General features: G+C 40.0%; 1 protein-coding gene across 2 annotated transcripts in view; it reads right to left on the bottom strand.

Annotated features, from left to right (window-relative positions):
- Positions 1–16,246, bottom strand: part of Rnf128 (ring finger protein 128) — a 103,139-nt gene that overhangs the window by 46,282 nt on the left and 40,611 nt on the right. Inside the window, exon 1 of one of the 2 annotated variants that reach the window (XM_075957659.1) lies at positions 13,480–14,137. The exons of the other annotated variant lie outside the window; for it this stretch is intronic. Within the exon in view, the coding sequence (XP_075813774.1) occupies positions 13,480–13,954 (475 nt within the window). The 5' untranslated portion in view covers positions 13,955–14,137. Of the gene's footprint in view, positions 1–13,479; positions 14,138–16,246 lie in introns of those variants that run through there. 2 annotated transcript variants of the gene reach the window in all.

Genomic DNA, 16,246 nt, shown 5'->3' with positions numbered 1-16,246 from the left:
GAGGAAAAATTCAATACAGCCTGAAATTGTGAACCCCATGGAAAGGACCAACGACATTTCAATTTATGTCTATGCATTACTTGATCAAACCTCTACTCCTGCCATATCTAACACACAGGAGGTTCAAACTTCTGCTGGTTCTGGAACCTCTTTTGCATGCTCTTCAGTAATAGTTTGAAACAGGGAGATTTGATTGCAAGTTGCATTATCATTACACTTTGGAAAAGTATTGTGTTGAGAGGCAAAGCCTTCATTTTGACTTGGACACAAGAACTCAAAGGTATAAAACTTATATGTTCAGAAACAGCACATTAAATTGAAGTTGAAGCAAATTTTCCTGGCACATTAGAGGCTCTGAGAAATGTTACTGTGAGGTGCATTTCTGGTCTCCAAGCCTGGGCTATTAGGCGAAAGAAAAATTAAGCTTTCCTTTTAATGTATTAAAATGTGCACCTAATTCTTTATATTTATCCATCATAATTAACCTATAATGTAGACATAATTATTACTCTCCACTCTACATGGGTAGAAATCAAGTTTTAAAGAGATTAATTTGGCAAAGCTCGCAAAACTATTACAGGAGATAAATGAACTGGGAATCATATCAAAATCCATCTGATTCCTAAATCCCTTCCCTTTACTTCTGTGCCAGAAAAGGGGCCATGAATATTTCTGGGCCCTCTGGGGTGTAATCTCTTAATATTAAGGTTTTGTTCTTACTTTAAAAATGGAAACGCATAGAAGAAATGGAAGGCATGACAGTTGTTCTTATATCTCACTTTGGTTTTGTTTGGTAAGTTTTTCATTTTCTTCCTATTCTTTTTGTCTTGCTTTGTTTTCTTATTGTACTGGAGATCAAACCCAGAGACTTGCATATGATAGGCAAATGTGCTACCAGTGAGTTGTCCCTAGATGTCATTGTTTTATGCTGAGACAGGATCTTGCCATGTAGCCCAGGCTGACATCAAACTCCTAAGTACTAGGACAAGAGAAATTTGGCACAATGCCTGGACTCATTTCTTCATTATGAAATTTTCCTATAATTTCTTAGAAACTACCCAGAAAAAAATAACAGTATGAGTGTCGCTGCTCTTTTCTTATTTTTGGATGTAAAACAATAACATATTCCAAAGTATGATACTGAACAACTAAAATAGCCAATGGAAAAGTACTATGTTTCAAACAAATAAAAAAAAACTTAGCAAAAGTTCAAGAGAACTAACATTCTTCAATTTTTCACCATGTACTTTATTTATAGAATCAGGGAGAATAAGTATTACTACGTCCTTCATGAACAAGATAACTGAGGTTCAGATTGCCAAAATGCTCATATTACATATTTACTCATGAGTAAAGCAGTAATTCATGCCAAGCCATCAGACTCAAGGACACCTGTTCATGCATTATAATATATTATCTTTCATTTTCAAATGGAATACATTCAACCTTTGTACCATAGATTGAAATACAAAATAGAGCAATCACATAGCTTTCCTTACTACCAAAGGCTATTTGTTGGCCTTTCCTTACATTATTCAAGGTTAAGTCAATTCCCATATCTTGTTAGCAAGTTTAACCAACAAGCACCAGCCAAATGGAAGAAATGAATATGCAGTGCTTTGAGGGTTCTCTTGAAGTATTCCATCCAGGTGGAAAGCTTGTTAAGACTTGGGGAGAAAGTGACACTCAAAAGTCTGAGGCAATAAACAACTCAAAAGTCTCAGAAAATTCCTGAAACTTAACAAGATTCAAAAGCACTTCCCCCCACCCCTCAGAGTTTCTGAGAAAAGTTTAAGGAAGAAATAGAATATGAATATAATATATTATATAAAAATAATGAAAAATGCACTGTGGGGAGGATCTGGGAGAAGACAGGGGAGGGGAAACCAATATTAAAACATACTACATGAAAACTGTAGTGGCATTTCATTTGTATTTTAATAAATAAAGCTTGCCTGAAGATCAGAAAAAAAAAGAGCCAGGCACTGGCTCTTACGTCAATCTCAACCTAAAAATGGTGATCCTACCTCCAAGAAACCTCAGAATGAGACTGTGACTGAGAACTGTATCCTCCCATTTTATATTACTCTCTAGAGTTGGTACTAAAGGCATGTACCACCACATCCGGTTCCTATGGCAAACGAGTGTGGCTACTGGGATTAAAGGTGTGTGCCACCATTGCCTGGTCTGTAAAGCTGACCAGTGGGGCTATTTTACTCGCTGACCTTCAGGCAAGTTTTATTTATTAAAATACAAATGAAATGCCACCACAGAAAAATTTTAAATTTGAATTAAGCAAAGTTTTAAAAATGCAAATTAAAAAACCCCTCTGCAAGGTTATATAAGCACTAACTACTGTTGGAGAAGAGTCTCCTGATGGCTGGTCTGGCTGCACAGAGCTCTAAGGATGTAGCTGTCATGAGTTGTCACCTATTCTTTCAGCGATACAGCTGCTCTGAGCCACCCACCCTCCTGTGAGCAATCCAATAAATTTACCAGTTCACTAGGCTAGACTCGGGTGGAAATGTTTCTTTAGTCAACACCTTCTCTTGGATGAGTAGATGCTTGCTCATGTCTTCCCAGGAAAAGGCCAACCACAGAGGATTAGAGCAAGGAGGTGACAGGGTTAACCTTTACATTGGCCAGTTCTGATATCTCTTGCCATCTTGTGAAAATGAAATGGAATTGGTGAAAAACAAGACTTTGATGCAAACATTCTTTAGAAGAGTACTTTGGGAACATGGTTTGCTCCTGGCTTTGTTAATGAAAGTCTCACTGAAAACAATCCGATTTTCCAGTCCCTATCCAAATGACTATTTAAATCCTCTAAGAAGATAAAAGATGCATTTGGAATGCTGATGGCTACCTAAAGTACAAGTCAAACTGAAGATATTTTTTAAAAATTACTTAAGAACCGGGGCCAGAAAGATGGTTCAGCAGTTAAGAGCTTGGCTGCTCTTCCAGAGGACTCTGGCAGTTCACAACCCTCTGTAACTTCAGTTGCAGGGGATCTAATGCCCTCTTCTGGCCTATAAAGGCACTACAGTCATATGGTGTACAAACCTACATGTAGGCAAACACTCATACACATAAAATAAAATATCTTTAAACAATTAAGAATATTATGAGATTATTAGTATAAATAAATAATCTTCAGAGATAATCCAATATGAGAACAAAATTTCTTCCGAGTGAACCACAGGGAAATGGTGCGGGAGAATCCTGATCCATGTGACAATGAAACTGAATGCAATAAAGTCCCAAGCAGCACACTAGAGGAGTGGAATAAGCTGAAGAACTACAGGACGATCGTTATAAGTAACAACAGAAACACTAGTGGGTAACATTCTAAAGTTTATTTGTAAGGTCATTGCTTGGAACTAGACATAACACTTTTTATCCACAGTATGGTAGATAAAAAGAAATTGAATTTTCAAAAGAGCACACAGACTACTGTATGTTAAAATGCTTTGGGGACTAAAACCTAAGAAAATAAAAATTATTACTTAACCTCAAATTTGACAAAACTTTTTCAAAAAATCATATCATTATAACACCTAAGGAAAAATAAAGAAAAACATTTCCGATTTATCTTGAATACTGAAACACGAGAAAGTATTTACTCGGGAGGATTATATAGCTGATTAGAGTTTTTGCAGCGATTACAGGAGTGGGTGTAACTATACACTCAAGGTCATTATATATCAAGAGCACGGATTTTTCATAGAGTGATTAATTTCATTTCAAAAGAAGGGAAAGCACCTAGCAAGAAGAAGATAACAGAGATTAGAAACCGAGGAAAGAGAAAGGGCGAGGATAGGGGCAAGAGGGAAGGGGAAGCAAAAGAAAGGGAAATAGCCATGTGTGTAAAGTGTAAGAGTACCCAATATTGAATTTCCCAGACTAGTAAAGGGAGAGTATGGGGGATTAGAAAGTAGGGCCGTTTCTTGAGAGGAAAAGAAGTGGCACCACAGCAACCTATACATTCAAGGGTTTCATATGCAAACAACAAACTGGTGGAGTGTCACCTAGGAGAAAGTAATTTCAAGGGGAATTAAGACGTTGCTCAGTTTTAATGAGCCAAAATATTCTATCCATCATTAATAAAGTATAAAACAACACTAAGGTTTCTCCACTGTTCTTACTCCAGTAGAAGTTCTTTCCCCTTCCTATAGTGACAAACACCGTCAGACAACCTAGCTTTGCTGGGTGGAAAGGATCAACATTGAATTCTTGGCACTAAGCACAGGTCTTAAAAGTATCGAATAAAATGGATGCTGGTGGATGCTAGTACAAGTCAGCAAGCCTTTTCTGAAAAAGAAAGGAAAATACAAAGAAAGATGAGGTATGTGCATTTCCATGTGTATAATGGGAGGCTAAAAAACTTTTAAATATAAAAGAAAAAGAGAAACATTACATAACAAAATAGGAAAACCCAAGAAGACCTTCAAGTTCTTTAGTGTTGGAGTCTCATTTTTACATATGAAAAAAATCAATTAGTGTTTAGAAGAAGGGATGCAACCTAATAATCACACAGCTGCACTCAAAAGGCCAAAGCAATTCCTAAATTCTCAGTCTGTAAATTGTTCTATAATCACATGTTCTTATTATACTGCACTATTAATTCTTTCTTTAAGCCTTACCAAACTATTGGAATATTGAAGCTTTTTTAAAACAATTTTTCTGGTTATGAAAGTAAAATATATTCATACTAAGAAATGAGAGACTACAGAAAAACAAGGAAGAGGAAAATAACCTGTAATTTCACCAACCATGTTAATAATATGGTGTTATTTTCTTTTTAAATGCCAAAATAATGTTAATTGCAGGCAGCATTTATCTAAGTCACTTCGATGTTTTCTCTGAAATGGCAATGTGTAGAAAGATCATAAAGGCACAACAAATTTTAGTACCATCATCGTTCAGAAAAGGTCAAAATGAATAGAGTTAAGTCAAAGACATAGGTTGGTACCTAACTTGATTGTTCAAGTGTTAAAACCAAATAATTCACAATTAGATTCTGAACTCAATAACCTCCAATTACATCTAGTTTCCTGTTGCTCAGCATGAACCACCAGACTTTGTTTAGCTAAAAAAAAAATCAATATTGTAGTTAGTCTATTGGCAAATGCAAGCAGAACACATACCATGATGCATAAGAAGGCCATATACAGCTGAAAAAGAAGGGAGGAGGAAAAGGAATAAGAACAAAAGACTCTCCCGTAGAGCTTCAAAGTTGGAATTGTAGAGCAGAGTGTAGCAAATGGGCACTATTTTAGGATCCTAGTCAAAAACCAGACAAATACATGCATTTGCATACATATGTGCACACACGCACACCATGTGTTTGGTAATAAAATAACACCCTATGCCGGCCAGTGGTGGTGCACACCTTTAATCTCAACAAAGAGGCAAAGGCAGGTGGATCTCTGAGTTCGGGGGCAGCCTGGTCTACAGAATGAGTTCCAGGACAGCCAGGGCTACAAACTGTTTCAAAAGTAAGTAAATAAACAACACCCTCCAATATGTAGGAAAGGATAATCAGGTTTTTTTTTTTTTTTTTACATTGAGATTGTCTTCTGGGATTTGATAGTACTTCATTTAATTGAGTTAGGGACAGGTTACATAAGTGCTTTCATTTGTGAAAAATCCATTGAGCTATAAGCCAATGATTTATGTACCTTTTTAGTATGTTCGTTATACTTCACTATATATATATATATATACAATATACACTTCACTATAATATATATACTTCGTTATATAAACACCATGTATACTCCACTATATAGATACTATATACACTGTATATGCTATATACACTATATATAGTGAAGTATATATTATATAGTGAAGTATATATAGTGTATATAGTGAAGTATAACATACTATACATATAGTGAAATATAATATATATATTGTATATGCTACATATACACTATGAAGTATATAGATATATAAATTTTCATATTCTTTTTGTCCAGTGCTGGGATTTCCAACCCAGTGCAATCTTCCCTGAAAATACATGGCACCCTATCAAATGAAGTTTGGAAAAACTCCAGTGATATTTTACAGTTGGGTGGACAGAATTTTTTTTAAAAAGCTACTTCAATCCAGGAGGTACAACTTCATTAAGCAGTAGGGAGCTGGGAGAAAAATCTCAACTGTAAAAATGATTTCACTTATAGGGAGGAATACTGAGAGAATGATACCTAAACACAATTGCTGATCAAATCCTTCAAAAGTCGCTGCTGATATAGCTCATTGGATAGACTGCTTGCCTAGCATGCGCAAAACCTTAGGTTTCATCCTCGGCAGCACATAAACTGAGCTTGGTGGCACACACCTGTCACCCCAGCACACTGGGGGCTGAGGCTTGAGGATCAGTATGTCCAAGTCATCATGGGCTACATAGGATGTTGAAGGCTGGCCTGGAAGAAAAGCATTTCAACAGGACCAAGTCATAAGAGATTTCTCACATGGGGTAGAGCAGTTTATAACTCTTGAATGCATCTCATGTAAACATTTATGGAGAGCGTATTTTTGTTTCCAGCTATGTAATTCATACTGTTCTGCATCCAGCTGTTGCACTTCCCTTCTGATAGCTAATGGAAGCGAGGTTGATTTCCAGCCCCTAGTCGATTGCCATGACCTTCAGCTAGAAGAGAACTCTCTTTTCAGTTTTACCCATGCAAGGAAAATTTGTAATTAAAAGCATTGAGTTTTGATATAAGGCTGTAGTGCACGTGGTACATATATAGAATTTTAAAAATACTATATACTTAGGAAAAGAAAATTATGGCAAGAACACTAAATATAACAAATGGTTTTTCCTACACACTTGTATGCCTTTAAAATTTTTTTCTGAATGTTACTGCCATAACATTAATTATAAAAAATTAACTACTATGATAAAAGTAAAATAAAAAGTTATACCCATACATGGAAAAAGACACAAGAAGCATTATTAATGGTGTTTACTTCCATGCTAGGGAACGTTGAGTAATTCTTTTTTACATCTTACCTATGCTTAGCTCCATAATCAGAAAATAACAAAGAAAATGTATGTATGTACTGTGTACACTATAGTCCTCTATTGCAATTCAATGCTTTCATCATTTTAGAAGCCAGAACGAAAGCCATAAACAGATGGGGAACATAGAGGTTCAATATGATAATATATAGGTGATAATACATACTTCCCAGAGATAGAGGGGATAAAGCCTTCTTTATGTGCACAGAAAACAACGCACTGATCTAGCTGTGATTCCTGCTTTAAAGGTAAGATCATTTTATGCTGGGAACGTCAAAGTGCAGCATGTACAATGGAAGCATTTTAACTGGAGACCCAAGTTGAAGGCCGGCATGAGGAGTTTTAAACATCCAGAAATAGTGGGACAGCTCACATGTGTCATTATTTGCTTGTCACCCAGGTCATTCTGCTTTAAAAAAATCCATAGGATTTAGTCATTTTGTTGATCACTATAGAAATTAAGGCGCCTAGAGTTTGAAGCATTTCTCTGCTCTTTGTATATATTCTCCCTGCTGTGAAAGTCTAGACCCTTTAATAGGGTATGGTGTCTATGCTGTATGCAGACAAGAAGCACAGTGATGCTCAATAAAATGAAGCCCAGTTTCCAGTCCTCCGGTATTTTTCCAGCAGATCTGAGGGCCCTCTACCATTTGATTTCTTGGGTGTTTGAGGCATGTCAAAAAGCATTCTAGAGCACATTCAGAAGAAAGGTTCCCGGGAGGAATCTAATCTAAAGATTAAGAAAACATTAAAGTGACTACCATCTAGCCGGAAGGCCAAACAGGTAAACAAATAACAAGGGGTAAAAGGCAGAAAGCATAAGGAGAGATGAGGTACTTACTATTCAAACAAAAAAGAGTTGCTTGGTTTGTAGGTATGGGCTGTAGCAGGCAGAGGGGAAAAGATGCCACAATATAGAAACACCACAATCGAGCTTCAGATATCTGTGGAATTATTGTGTGTTAATTAAAAATGAAACTGGCTGGGTTTAGTGGCCCATGCCTGTAATCCCAGCACTCAAGAGGCAGAAGCAGGGCAATCTCTGTGACTTTGAGGCCAGCCTCACCTGCCTATCTAATTTCAGGCTACTCGGGCCTATATAGTGAGACCCTGTCTCAAATAAGTAAGCAAGCAAAACCGTTTTTAAAGAACAAAAAAGTATTTTACAAATAAAGGAAGCATTTGTGCGGGTGGGTTTCTGACCCGCAGAATTGGGAAGAATAGCAGAAGTGCTCTAGACTCCATTAAAGAGTTGGCTGCAGGGCCTGATGAGTGGAGTTGGATGCCCAGGCCCCAGGGCGAAGGACAGAATCAACTCCTGAAGGTTGTCCTCTGACTTTCACGTGTATTCTAAGGCATGCACACCACACACCCACAAAAACTTAAAAATCATTGAAAATGGCCATTTAAACAAATGATGCTAGGAAAGGAGAGAGTACTTTTTGACGTCAATGAGAGAAGAGGAATCTAAAGCTTTCAAAGTCCTCTGGGACCAGTTCATTCAGTTGTGGACGCTGGGCTGAGCAGCGAGTTGTAAAGTGTATAAGCAATGGCAGGTATGGGATCCAGGCTCTGGTGGCAACACGGAAGAAGTGTGTGCAGGAAGAAAATGACTGGAGGCAAGGACACCAATCGGGAAGCTGACTGCTGCTTCCGGAGAAGCCGTGGGAACTGAATGCAGGGTATTAATTATCTATCACAAGACAGAAGGGGATGGTGGGGCAGTATTTAAAGAGAGAGCATCAACTTGCTGCCACAGCTGTTTATAAACGAGGGGGGAGCTGTGAAGCCCACAGTGCAATGGAAAAGACTAGTAGGTGAATGAGCTCATAAAACAGGGAAGCGAGAGACCGGAGAAGTCCGAGCCAAGAGCCCAGTGTCTAATATAGTACCGCAGAGACATGCAGACCACATCTGGAAATGGCAGTGTTATTGCACACTGGCAAATCACCACCACCCAATCCTTCAACCAGCTTATTCGACTGGGAAAGTTGCTATTCTAGAGGAAAAGAAAAAAGAAAGAGTCAAGCAGGAATTGGGACCGTAATAATTCAGTAACACACAGCATTTCAGGGCCAGGTGTGGTGGCGCACACCTTTAATCCCAGCATTAGGCAGGCAGAGGCAGGTGGATCTCTGGGAGTTTGAAGCAGGCCTGGTCTACTGAGTGAGACAGCTCAAACAAACAAACAAACAGTATTTCAAAGTGCTTTTTAGATGGGGGGGAGAAAAGATTGGTAGCTTAACTGAGAAGAAGCTATTAAAGAAAAGAATGTCAAAGCTTGGAAGATCAAAAGTTTTTCCTTGTGGAAAAAAAATGTGCCTGATCTACTCTATGCCTAGAGGGTTTAAGTTAAGATTTTGAGTTATGTGGACTTTGAAGTACTGAAGGCGGCTCATTTTCAAATTTTGCTCTCTAAACATAGGACTCAAGTTTTGTTTTATAAAATGCATTTAACTAGCCTACTGGGATAAAAAAGACATGCCATTGGCACGATCTCATTCAATCCTAGCAACCTCAGGGGGTTTAAAAATGCTTTATCTCTATCATATAGAAGAGAGAATTAAGAATTAAAATAACTGCCCTAGAGATGAGAAATAGCAAGTGGCAGGCGCCCATCCTCTTAACTACTGCACTACGTTCTCATTCAACAAAGCATACAGGCAACCTTTCTATACCAAACTGTTTGATCAAAGAGCACCGAATCATTAACTTCCACTGTTTAGTTCATTATTTTCTTTTTTAAATAAAGCCCTCAGGAACAACGCTTCTCCTGTCACCTCCTTGCATATGTTTTAAGTCCCTGTAAACGTGTCCCAGACTATGAAGGTTACGTGTAGCTCTGCACGGGCCCTTCAATAAATCCATGCCTGCCCATATTGACGCAAGGAAAATTGTACAAGCAAGTACACAGATCACTTCAACCCGTAGGCTGTGCTCAATTAGACAGCAGGCAAGGCTTAGGCCCATCTGCTTGATCTGCGAAAGAACAGTAAGCCGTGCCATAGAGAAAGCATGCTTCTCATTCTTCAGCGTGAAAAATCCATCTACATTTTAGATGGCTTCAGGGCTTACTCTACATTTTGGCTGCCTCTCATCTGATTTTCATATTTGAAGTGACTCTGAATAATTAAACTTTGCTATCAAATTCTCCTCAGAATTTTTATCTAGGTTTCTGGATCAATTTAGTTGAAATATATACGCAGGCATTCCGCAACAAGCTATCACTTCACGTGTAGCCTTTGCAATGACGGCATCTGGATGAGCGGGGTTTTCTCTCTAGTTTGTAACCAAAATAGAATACAAACATAAATTGCACGGGTTGATAGTAGACCTAGGGTGGGTTTGTTCATTTGTTTGTTTGTTTGTTTTTCGAGGCAAGTTTTCTGTACACAGCCCTGACTGGCCTTGAACTCAGAGATCAGAGATCCACAGACCTCTGGGATGAAAGGCCTGTACCACCAAGCCCAGCTAATAGTAGATCACCTTTTTATGAAATTTTGAAATCTATTTAAGAATAGCTTCATTTTCTTAATTGATTGCTCATATATTGTAAAATTTTTCTCAAAATGAATGAACGAAGGAATTCATAAATGAATGAGTGGAATGAATAAATAAATAAATAAATAAATAAATAAATAAATAAATAAATAAATAAATGGCACTGGCCTGTAATCCCAGCACTTGGGTGGCTGAAGCAGTAGGATCAGGAGTTTTCAACACCTGCCCGAACTCATTGGGTTACAGGGTGTGTAGCAAGCCACTCTGAGCTTATACAGTGAGATCCTGCCTCCAAAACAAACAAGAAAACAAAAACAAAACCCTGGTTTTAAAGCACTTATTTCATTCAGTTCCTTGAAGCAATGCATGTTTAACATTTTATGGTTATGACAGGGGAGAGCATAGAAATTCTGTACAAATTCAAAGGGCAAATAATTCCAGTGTGGCCCCTGGGAGAGTCTGTGAAGACAGAGTTTGTAAACAAAGGAGACAGCCATGGCTTTTCCACTTTTGGTGGCCCCTGTGTAATCCACAAGGACTTAAAACTGAAACCTCAGTCCTACCTATCCCCCACTAGGATACAAGCCGTTTTTTAAGCCAGATGTTTAAAAGAAAGCCCCAGATTTGTTCTCAGGAGAGAGAAGGGCAAATAGCATAGTACTCTCCGAATACTCACGAGCAAATCTGAGCACAGTGGCTTCTCCCTGTGCTGCAAAGCAGTTTCTCTAGAAGTTTAAGAAGAGATGTCATTTTATGCCTCAAAAGCTTTTTGGATAGTCAGGGTAGTTAGCATAACAGGGGTATCTCTTCTCCCATCGATCTGGGAAATAAAAACCTTCCAAAGTATCCGAATCTTACCTTACACTTGTAACTTTCATTATTCCTATTTGAGTTCCTGAAGCATAATAGACCTAATCAGATTTTTAGGCTATCCATGTCTTCACATTGGTAACTGAATAATCATACATTTGTGCATTCACTCTTTGCTTCCTCTTATCACTAATCTATTATACAACTAACATTTATGGCTCTTTGTCATCTGCTACCTGGCTTATCTATTATCCTTAGCAAGCATCTCCACAAATATCACCTCCATTTTATAGATGGGGAAATCAAGACTCGGTAAGGTTAAATTATCTGTCCAAGGTCACAAAGCTTTTGTGTATTAAATCCATAATTGGATTGCCAATCTTGATTACAATCTGTGTTTCCTCCTACACCATGGGGCCTGTCAATAAATAATAATGCCTATGTCGATAGTCTAGCACATAGTAGGAGCTCAATAAAAGGTAATTTGTCTCCTAAAACTACCAGATAAATATCCTTAACAGGAGTTAAGTAGTTTAACAAGGAAGCCTTTAAAATAAAACATATTATTCAACTGGAAATCACTCATGCAAATGAATCTCATTTGGAGAAGACTAAGTCAAATCCTTGTAAAATCAGATAGCCAAATAAAGACTTTTAAATTTTCCTAAGCTTCATTATTCAACTTTAGTAGCCTTTAAAAGGCAATTGCATTCTAATCAATGTATCATCATCTAGAAAGGATGCAGTTTGCTCTCTTAATCAATATACTAAATCTAAGAACTGCAGCATTTCAGAGCTGATCCAGACCATAGTGTTCTCTCGTCTCCGCTGTATCTCGGCACACTCTGCCAGCTAGGGGCCCACCCCCTATACCTACACTACCATTCCACAAGGTCACAAAGCTGAGCCAAGCAAAGGGGCTTAGAGGAACTCAGAGCGCCTGAGTTCCGGTCCAGTGCTCTTTCCAATTCTACACAACCTCCACTCCATGCAAGTGCTCTCCAGCCAGGGCCAGTGGTACTATCATAAGCAAAACGCAAATTCTCATGCAGTTCAATAACTAAATTCCTTTCTTCAGGAACTCCCAAAGAATTCTCCCTATCTGCTGACCTTTAGTAGCACTGTCCTAGATGCTTGAAGGTTTTATTTCATTTTACCCTAGAGGCAAACATGTGGATAATCGGCTTCTTGTCGTTGTGCCTGGTTTGACTGAGGGAACGGGAGACTCGAGTTAAGATAAGTTGCCCAAGGTCACAGGACTAGTAAGAGCTGGAACAGAAATGTGAGTCAAGGTCTGACTTTAGGCCCAGCTCTTAACAGCCAGGAAACACTGTTACTTGTCTTTTCTTTCTTTTTTTTTCACCCTGGCTCTTTTTTTCTTTGTCCTTCGGGGCCTAGGGATCACAAATCACAAAAGGGGGTTTCTAGTCACCCCCGCCATGCCCACACATTTCAGAAGTACCTGGACTACTTTTACAAAGTCTGGGCCTTTATTTTTTCAGTGACACTAATCACCTGCTTTGGAACTCAAGAACCTAAATCAGATTTGTCAAGAGGCAAACAAAAGCACTGATAATAAGAAGTGCTCAGGATCCAAGACCACTGGGCAGAGAACTCCAAAGCTAAAGTTTCCACAAAAATTGCAATGAGGTTAACCCAGTACTGTAACATAATCTCGTACTTGATACATAGGAAACGTGAAGAGAAACCAGAGACAGGAAAAAAAATCCGTTTTTATACTGCAAAGAGATTCCCAGGCGATGTTCTGTCCTCATAGTTTAAAAGCCAATGTCCACTCCTCCCACACCCTTAATCCTAGGCAAAGCACCCTCGTGAAACACCAGGAAAAGACGCAAAAGCCCCAGCTGTGCCAGCCTCAGTGTCGTCCCCCCCCCTCCCGTTTGTCTTACCCTTTTCCACCAGAGGCAAATTAAATTCTAAAGGAATTTTTTGCACCCAACCCCCACACCTGGCGAATCTTGGGAGGACCCTGCTCTACTAAGTAGGGGCAAAAAGGGGCAGCCGCTTTCTTTCCCACAAGGGGATTAGGGGAGGCAAGGGGAGCAGTGAGGGAAACTGGGGAAACTGGTCAAAGGAAGAGGTTTGAAGAGGTGCAAATTAGTAGCTGCACTCACCAGGGTGAGACATGGGGATGACCTCATTGCGGGTCCCAGGGAAGTTAAAGATGACGGCTCCAGAAGCCCCTCTCTCCGAAGCCAGATGGATCTTGTCCGCGAAGGTGCAACCTCCGCCGCGTTGGATGAGGGCCAACCAAGACACTTGCGCCGTACTTCCCCAAACCGTGGGCACGGTGAAATTGGTGTGCGGGTTACAGGCGTTGAGCGCCCCGGGCCCGTCGGGCGGTACCAGGACCCCGGAGACGGGCTCCAGCGGCGAGTCCTGGCCATACACGCCCTCCTCACTCAGCTCCCACACCGTGCGGTTCACTCCGGTGTGCGGAACCCGCCAGGACACGTTGAGGTACGCGGTCCACACAGCTTCGGCACCCCGGGAACCGGGTGCGTGCGAACTCAGAGCCAGAAGGAAGCCCCAAGCCAGCAGCCTGGCAGCTCCGCAACCTCCGCTGAGGCTGTCGACCTGGGTCCCCATAGTGCGCGCTCAGCGGGAGACCCTGACCCAGGGCTAGGTGCGAGCCCGGTGGGGAGCCTGCGGCCAGCAGCCGGTCCGCGGCCAGCGAGGTCGCCTGCTGCCGGCGGGCACGCAGCGGTGGCGGCCGGGCTACTGCAGACGCAGCTCCCTGCCTCAAAGCGCTAGAGATGCTGGCTCGCGACTGCCGAGCAAGCGTCGGGCTCTGGGACGCTAGCGCGAAGCTCCGCCCAGCCGGCTGGGGGTAGAGGTGGCTGGGAGAGCGAGGGAGAGAGAGGGAGAGGAAAGGACACTGCGGGATCCGCCTCTTAAAAGGGTCACAGGGTGGGAAAGCGTTACAGGAGAGACTCTTGAGGTTGGGCAGTCAGGTGTGTCAGGTCGTCTTTGGAAAGAATGTGACGGCAAGAAGCTGTAGAATGCGCCAATTATGAGCTTTCAGTTCTGATTCGGAGAAGAATCCCCTTTGAAAGGCAGGAATGCCTTGTTCCCTCTCAGTCGCCTGAAGGGGAGTTTGGGCTATTAGGTAGGAGACTGGGAAAGTACTTCTGAAAAGCTGCAGGTCCAAAGGGTGCGAGTTCTGAATAGTTGGATAGTGCTGGGCTTAGCTGTTTCTTGGTTTCTACAGGAAGTACAAGCAAAAGGACTCCTCATTACTCCCTTTATTTAATTATTTTCTTAGTGGCCACCAATGGTACATTTCTCTTTACCTGATCTCAGCAAGCACTATCTGAGTGAGAGTGCCTTTCCCACAATTACCCCAGGCTAACACACTGCACCAGATGCCACTAGCAAACAGTCTGGATAGTCAAAACAGAACCACTGTCTTCACACAGCTCCAAGTCAAGCCTTTTTTTTTTCACCTTCCACAAAGCAGGTTTGACCTAACTGATACTCCAGCATAATTTGTGATCTTAACTGGATTACATTTCTTCTCTTGACAGCAAGCAGAATGAGGCTGACCCACCTGGACAATTCTCTAGATATGATTTATTCCTGTTTCAGCATACATTTCTATCAACACTATCAATGACTACACTTATGGGTGGATTCTCAAAAATTGTGTGTGGTAATAAGCTGAATTAATATACCTGGTGACAGGCAGTTCAGAATTAATTTATGATTTTTGATATTATGATGGTGTCTCTCTATGTAGCCCTGATCAGCCTAGGACTAAATAGAGCAGGCCAGATTCAAAGCTGGGGCAGTCCTCTTGCCTAGTTGACATTACAGTAGACGTGTGCTACCAGGCCCATCTTCTTAATAACTTTGAACCTCTGGAATTTCCTTCTCTATGTCTCAATTTCTCCATAAGTTGTAATGGGAATAATAGTGATGGCCTCATGGAATTGTTCAAATGATTGAAAGTCTTCCTATAAATCACTTAGGACCCTGCTTAGCAGAGCATGAAAAGTATGTTAAATATTATTACTGGACAAGTTTAGGGGCCCAAGATCTCTATAATATTGAGGTTGTTGCCTTGCGATAATAATCAGAGACAATAATGTTTACGAGTTCAGGCTTCTTCGTTCAGTCTAATTTCTAGCATATCACTCCTAAACCCTCTCTTCTCCAAATCTGCGGCCCAGCATTTTAATTTATAGTATTTGCCAAGGTTAAGCACGGCTTTATTCTCTTCTTGATATCCTCAGGGCCTCAGAGAAACCTAGAGGAAAATTGGCACCTTCTATTGAACACCATCTCAAATACAAGTGAGTATTCTGGGTAACATGAACCTTGAGTGTTAAAAGGAACTGTAGGAGCTGCTTGGAGTAAGTATGGGAACCATAGAAAAATACTCCCCCAGATAGCAATGCTACTAATCTTTGAGATTTAAAATAGCCAAACAAAAAGCAGAATAGTATCATTTATATGAAACAGTATAATTCCAGAAATTATCTGAGTTTGTTAATAAAGAACACTCAAAATATAATTAAGCAATATTACTTGAATGAAAATCAACCACATTGTTCTTTGAAGAGAATGTGTTCAAAAGAAAGGTGATATTTTGTAAAGTATCTACAAAACTAAATATGGAGAGATGTTAATTCATATTTCCCATTTATTAGTATTTAAATATTTATCTCACATCTATTATGTGCTATGAATTCAATTTAAGTCTAATAAAATATCAATTATGCTTTAAAAAGCTCATGAAATTAACTTTGAAGAGTAATAAGCAATCATTATATGCTCAGTAACGTATGCCTATGGTACTGTCTCTATAATAAAGGTCTACACAGGCCAATAGTGGGTAATAGAGAAAAGCTCCCTAACCTAGACTAGGAAATCAGGGAA

This window comes from Microtus pennsylvanicus, chromosome X (genome assembly GCF_037038515.1).
Source record: "Microtus pennsylvanicus isolate mMicPen1 chromosome X, mMicPen1.hap1, whole genome shotgun sequence".
NCBI lineage: Eukaryota > Metazoa > Chordata > Mammalia > Rodentia > Cricetidae > Microtus > Microtus pennsylvanicus.
This window is presented reverse-complemented; position numbering and strand designations above follow the sequence as displayed.